Source organism: Hevea brasiliensis, chromosome 8, assembly GCF_030052815.1.
Source record: "Hevea brasiliensis isolate MT/VB/25A 57/8 chromosome 8, ASM3005281v1, whole genome shotgun sequence".
Classification (NCBI taxonomy): Eukaryota; Viridiplantae; Streptophyta; class Magnoliopsida; order Malpighiales; family Euphorbiaceae; genus Hevea; species Hevea brasiliensis.
Window position 1 is genome coordinate 149,496 of NC_079500.1, and position 6,869 is coordinate 156,364.

The window sequence follows — 6,869 nt, forward strand, 5'->3', positions numbered from 1 at the left end:
AATTTGTATGCAATACACTTCTATAAGCAACAATCTCATCCCAATAGGTCAATTTCAACATTTTACACAAAGTCCTCAACATTTACACAAACCCTAGTTTTCAAAGTTTCAAATTTACACAATCAAACACCCAAACATTTCAACTAATTACACATTCTCATGGAACCATTTTTCATCACTTGAAAGCAATAAACTTCAAGTTCCATGGCTGCCAAAAATTCAAGGGTTCTTTCCTCTAGATTTTCTTTTTGTTTTAATGGTATTTATGCTTAGCTAAACATGCTTTTCATGTTTAATAAAGAGAAGAAGAGGGATTAGTGCACTAACCTCTTGGGTAACTTGTTAAACTTCAACTTTTCTTCTTCTTTTCACTATCAATGGCTTCCTTATGGAGTGGGCTAAATTTTTAATGAAGGGGTCTATGGGTTTTGGTGAGGAGGAAGCTTGGAAAATCAAGCTTTAGGGAAGACAAAAATGGAGGGAGAGAGCTCCCATGGTGGACGGCAAGGAGAGAGAGAGAGAAGAGGATGAAGAAGATGGTTGGTGGGGTTTTGTCTCTTGTGGGTATTTATATATATACATTTATATGTACTTTATTATTTTTAAATTTCTTAAATCTATTTCTTTTCTTTTCTTTCCTTTTTTTTTTCTTTTCTTCTTCTTTCTCTTCTCATTTTTCAAATTCAAATTCATAAATTTAATTTATGTTATTTATTTTATTTCCTAATTTTAATTTGACATTTACGTCAAAATTCACCTCTATGGGTGAAATGACCAAAATGCCCTTCATGGTGCATATCGGGTTATTTTTATTATTTTTGTACCAAATAAATAAATTCTCTAAATTTTATTTTATTTTCTCAAAATTTTTCCTACATTTTTTTTAATATTTATTTCATTAATTTATGCCTCCTCACTATAGTTTAAGTGTAGTTCCAGACATTTTAATTGTCCGAACAGACATTAGTCATTAGAACAGTAAAATGTACGGACTACCTTTGGTGAGGACGTTACATATAATATAATTAAATATTTTCTTTATTTATTAATATTAATATTATTTTTAAAAATAATATTATTAATCCTTATTAAAAAATAGAGAAAATTTAACGAAATTAAACATATTATGTTTTATAAATAAATTTATTATAATTTCATAATTTTATTGACAATATCAGGAAAACTTTACGTGCGCTATATATACATATGAATATTAAATAAAAAAATATTATTATTTTATTTTTTTATTAAAAAAATAATATAATAATTTTTAGATAATAAATTTAATAAAAATTTTGAGTTTTGATAGTTAATTATAAAAAAATAACATTTAAAAGAAAAATAAAAAAATAAATTTAGTATAAAAATAATAATTTTACGTGTCAACTCCTATCAACTACTCTTTTATATATATAGAGAGAGAGAGGAATATCGGACTAAATGGGTCCCATCAGAGCGTGGTCTCTATGAAATATAAATTATGGAATCATATTCCTTTTTTAATATTCATATATAAAAACCATATTGCATTATAATAATAGCATATGATTAATGAGTTGAAAGTGATGTATGGTTGGCCAAGTTTGGTGGTGATATAGTATTTCATTGTTTAATCGGAAGAATAATTTTATTCTCTATATTATTCAGGAATATTGATCGGAAAATAAATGCGAACAGACGATTAAGCACTTGATAAAAAAATCAGCAAGTTGGAACTTAGAATAAATGCATGATCTATTGTTTTCGAACATGGCAATCAATATGCAAATGCTTTGTCCTTTCATGGAAAGAAGGTTAGCAATCTATATGTAAATGCTTTGTCTTTTCATGGATGCGCGGACCTCACATTTCTTTCAATGGGTTGGAAGTCTTTGTGGAGAATTCATCTCTCTTGATGGCGTAACCCTAGCAAAATCAAGATTTGATTACGCAAGAGTGCTGATTTTGACAGATTCTACTGAGTTTATTAACAAAATCATTCAGGTGGATATTGATCATGTCAAATTCAATATCAGAGCCACCGAAGAACCATGCCATGAGTTGTTCTCACCTCCAATCTCCAACAACGAACGACGATTGTCCCTGTCAGAAAGTTCGGATGCTGACGTGGACTCCGAAAACAACCCTATTGGTGCATCTGGCAAGCGCAATGAGAATGTGAGTACAAGTGGCTTATACCTTTCTGAAGACAACTACATCGATCATGAAAATTCATCTGCAACGCATTCTTCGGCAACTCTTGCCATCCAAACAGATGGGGACGAGTTGGGAACCCCAAAGAACATCGAGCTCCACAAATCTTAAATCGAAGCATCGTCAGAATTTGAAATACAGATAACAGAATCTTGTTCTCCAATGCATAAGCATAATTTGAATTCTGATTATCTGCACGCTGCTCCTGTCTTTGAGGACCCCTTAGCACCTTTAATCAACACAGCAAACGGTAAATGACAGTTGCCAATCTTCCTTTATTAACTCGGAGCTTCTAGAAATTGGTAAGCCTCCCTGCACCCATTATTTCCTCTCCAACTGTTATCAATTACTCCGGGCCTAATCAACAACACCAGCCAGCCCAAACCATTTAGCTCTGGTTCCTTATATAGCTGCTAGCCCAGCCCAGCTCCCACTCCCTGCGAATCACTTATTTCAGATCTCCCCAAAGCTTAATGGTGGCGGAAAAATGAAAAAAGGATCAAAAACAGGAAGAATTGTGAAGCCAGCAAATAGTGACATCCATCGCATGAATTCTCGCCCCAAGAGAAAAATATTCCAATGAATATTCCTTAGACATAGCAGATGAAGCTTGGCAAGCTGTCAACATGGGAAAGCAGTTGGGTATGTCTTTTTCTCATTCAGATGAACCCGTGGCAAGATACTTTATGGATTAATGACCTTTTGCAACACTCCAGCCGTTGATTCCTCTCCTTTATTATAACCTTCTCCTTTTCTGCTTATGGTTTCAATCACCTTGTAGTGATCCGTTTCAATCCACCCAACAGTTTCTCTTTCAGTTTAGCAGGATCATCTGAAACTTTTCGCTTCCCGAAGGATTTTGCATCAATATTTCTTTAATGGATGGCTCTAGTTAGTGGAAAATGCAAGAAGAATTTTAGCTGTCCTTTTTTGCAATGTCATGTTCCTTGTGGCTCCAAAGAAATAATGCCTGTTTAATGGAAGCTGAATGCATTAAACTGCAAGTGAAGAGTAAAACTCAGAGACATATATACAAGGTTGGGTGAACACTGTTGATTTCCACACTTTGCTCTTTTATACTGCTGAGATTTAAACTTTGATGTTAAAGTGGGGTCTTATGGCTGGCTTTGTAATCTTGGGGATTCAATCAATTCTTAGAAATTGCCCACATGAATCAGAGTTTTGATCTCTGCTTGCTTCCTGTTGCTTTCTTTTGCTGTCTTGAGAGTTGATTGGTATTCTGGAATTTTAGTCCTGTTATTGCTATGTTGTTAGCACAAACAAGGATGCTCCATTTTGTATTTTGTAGCTCTCTAGTGAGTTTTAGTTGGCGTGGATTAAACTTTGAGAAGTGGCCATTGTAAAGAGTTGCAAGGCTCTGATAAACATTAGCCCATTAGTTACATGAGATGAGGATTGCAACAACAAAATGAGATGCTATCTTGATAATCTTATCACAAATCACTCGTATTATAGGGTTTCACTCCTATCCAAGTCTATTGGATGATTTTGCTTTGTATTCAATGGTTTCTTGTTTCTTCTAAATATTTTGCTATTTGTGTAACATTTATATATACCGAATAAATTAATTAATTTCTAAGATTAGTTTATTAGATAAATAAAAAAAAATTCATACCTATATTATTATTATTATTATTATTATTATTATTATTATTATTATTTTATTTTAAATTACAATAAAAAAACTTAATTGGGTAGAAGTTTAGTCAAAGTTAGACTAAAAATGTAAATTTATATAAATTCTAAAATTAATTTTTTAAAATAATTTAAAATTAATTTAAAAATAAAAATTTAAAATAAATTGATTTTTATCAACGGTTAAATGTAGTCTTTTATTTTCCATAATGCTAAATTATCATAATATATAATTATTTGAAATATAAAATAAAATGAAAGATAGTAATAGATAATGTTTAAATGATAATTTTATTTAAAAAATAAAATATTTAGAATTTAAAAGATATAACGTTTGAAATTTGAAATACAAAATAAAATGAAATATAGAAATAGATAATGTTTAAATGATAATTTTATTTTAAAAAAAATATTTAGAATTTAAAAGATATAACATTTGAAATTTAATTTTTAATAAATTATATGTATATATATATATATATATATATATATATATATATATATATATTCAAAATTTTTGACATATATAATTCATAAATATCCATATCCATATCATAAGGTGTGATGATATAATTTATAAATATAATAATCTTAAATTTCATTTTAATTATTTTTTTCTGGTTATAATTAATACTATTAAATAATACTTAACTAAATAATTTTATCTTTAAATATATAATTATTAAAATTTGAAATATAAAATAAAATGGAAGATAGTATAGGGATAATGTTTAAATAATCTTAGAAGTTTGATTGGTTTATCAGATATTAAAAAAACTTGTGTCCCACACTTATCTAGTTTCAAACTTGGTTTCTAATAAGAATAGATAAATATTAAGTCTTGAAAATCTATCTTTTAGGGTTATTTTAATTTTTATTAGAAGTCTATTCATATAAAAGAGAGAAAGTTGAGGGAGAGAGAATTTCAATACTTTTACGTTAGCTTGCATCAGTCTTCTCGGGAAAAAATTCCTCGCAAGAGTCCAATTATGGAGGTGACACAGCCGCAGTCCAATGCTTCTGTTACCGCTACTCGTCAACCTCGAACAGACCCCATCAATGACAACAACAGAAAGAACTTCATTGATATTGATTATTTTAATTCTTTTCCACCCGGGGATAGGTTTCGCCCTTTGGACGGAGAGCTTGTCGTTCATTACTTGAAAAACAAGATAGCCAATCAACCCTTGCCTCCAAACAAGATCATGGAGGTTAAACTTTATGAGTACAATCCCGAGAAGCTTGCAGGTTCTTTGATCTTTAACACAACCTATTTCCATGCTTATGCATATATTTACGCGATGATTTTGTTTTTGCAATGCTATAATTTTTTTTCTTCTTTTCCACTATGATTTTGTTTTGCAATGTTATGATTAAATCTATGTTTTGTCGATGGATTTACCTTTTCCTTGTTTTGATGAACAGAGGAGTATTGGCAATGTGGGGAGACAGAATGGTACTTTTTTACACCAAGGGACAAGAGATATCCAAATGGAAGTAGACCAAAACGAGATGCCGGTGGTGGATACTGGAAGGCAACTGGAGGGGATAAAGCTGTTAAATATAAGGGTGCTGTGGTTGGATATAGGAAGGCACTTGTTTTCTACATGGGAAAGCCTCCAAATGGTACAAAGACTAACTGGATTATGCATGAATATAGGGTCAGTGATGCCCCTCCAAGAATCAAAACAAGTGCCGATGATATGAGGGTAATTAAATAAATATTTAAATTTCTTGTTTGTTGTTCATTAATTTTTCTTTTGTTTGATTAATTCTCTATTCTTTTTCTGTGGCAGTTGGATAATGTGGTTTTATGCAAGATATATAAGAGGGATGCGAAAGACAATTTGAGAAGTCGACTTTCAAATGAGGAACAATCTGCAGAGTTAGATGATCAAACTGCTGATGTTGTTAGGGATGTTGACAAAAATAGCGATCCTCCAGCCTACACAAACGCCCTTAATGACAATAAGCAAATTGTTTCAATCCCAATCCAAGAGAATCCAAGTGCATTTTATGAAGATCCTCCTTATGTTCCAATCAACGATCATGATCATCACCAAGCAATGTTAGAAGCTGCCAATTATCAACGAGCAATGTTTGCAGCTGCCAACTATGGATCTTATCGAACTTATGCTACTGGTATGACACCACCAATGCCTGAACCTGTTCAGATATATCCCCCAGAGGACATCCAGATACATCCCACAGAGGACATCCAGATACAACCCACAGAGGACATCGTATCTAAATATCTGAATGAGAATTCTTGTGAGTTCGAGCTATCACTATCACCGGATGATTGGGATATTATTTCCAATTGTCTACTATAGTTAGTAATTAGTTATATACAGTGATTGACCATCATCTGATTTGAAATTATTTAGTCATTTGGTGATCAACTTATGTATAGGATGATGATAACTGGTTAGTTAGCAGGGAACATCCAGTTTTGTAAATTGAATTTGCTAGAATCAATGGAAAAACAATAACCAATTTCCATTTACTTCAATAAATGGAGATAGCGATTGCAGAAGCTGCTCCAAAAAGGGTGCATGCAATTATACCTTCAAATGCAAGAGTGCTTGCCAAACGCAGATTTCGCCTCATATAAGGAACGTCTGTGTCCAAACCAATCAAGAACAAAAAAATGACTCGAAAATTGAATGTCAGAAGTTGATAGTATTCTATAGAAGAAGACCGGATAAAGAATTCCAGAAGTTTTTTTATTTTGCACAACAATGAAGGACCTAGCACTAGTCCAGCCTGGAAAACAAAACAGCGAAAAAACAACATATGAAGTACTGCAAAAACCTTAAAAATCTGCTCTTGTATCAAAGAAAGACAGGAAATGCATACAATAATATTTGCAACAGGTCCTGGTTGTCCTGAAGGTGTCAAGATAAGATGAAAAATGCGGGAGATTACAAGCATACGAGCTGCCTGCATTCCTGTTGTTATTATTGGGTTAAAGTTAAAGAGATCTTTCTGGCAAATTGCACGTTTGGCAAATTGTGCAG

General features: G+C 31.9%; 1 protein-coding gene across 1 annotated transcript; it reads left to right on the forward strand.

Annotated features, from left to right (window-relative positions):
• The first annotated feature begins 4,746 nt into the window (after window positions 1–4,746).
• LOC131182434 (NAC transcription factor 32-like) lies at window positions 4,747–6,520 on the forward strand. Its single transcript, XM_058151986.1, has 3 exons — window positions 4,747–5,097; window positions 5,275–5,558; window positions 5,646–6,520. The coding sequence occupies exons 1-3, from the start codon at window positions 4,839–4,841 to the stop codon at window positions 6,180–6,182; spliced, it is 1,080 nt and encodes a 359-aa protein (XP_058007969.1). The 5' UTR covers window positions 4,747–4,838; the 3' UTR covers window positions 6,183–6,520.
• The last annotated feature ends 349 nt before the right edge of the window (window positions 6,521–6,869 follow it).

Bases quoted from the DNA above. Each gene is read 5' to 3' on its own strand.
- LOC131182434 (XM_058151986.1), top strand. From the start codon at position 4,839: ATGGAGGTGACACAGCCGCAGTCCAATGCTTCTGTTACCGCTACTCGT. The intron at 5,098-5,274 runs GTTCTTTGATCT...TTTGATGAACAG, and splicing joins CAATCCCGAGAAGCTTGCAG to AGGAGTATTGGCAATGTGGG. The intron at 5,559-5,645 runs GTAATTAAATAA...TTTCTGTGGCAG, and splicing joins CAAGTGCCGATGATATGAGG to TTGGATAATGTGGTTTTATG.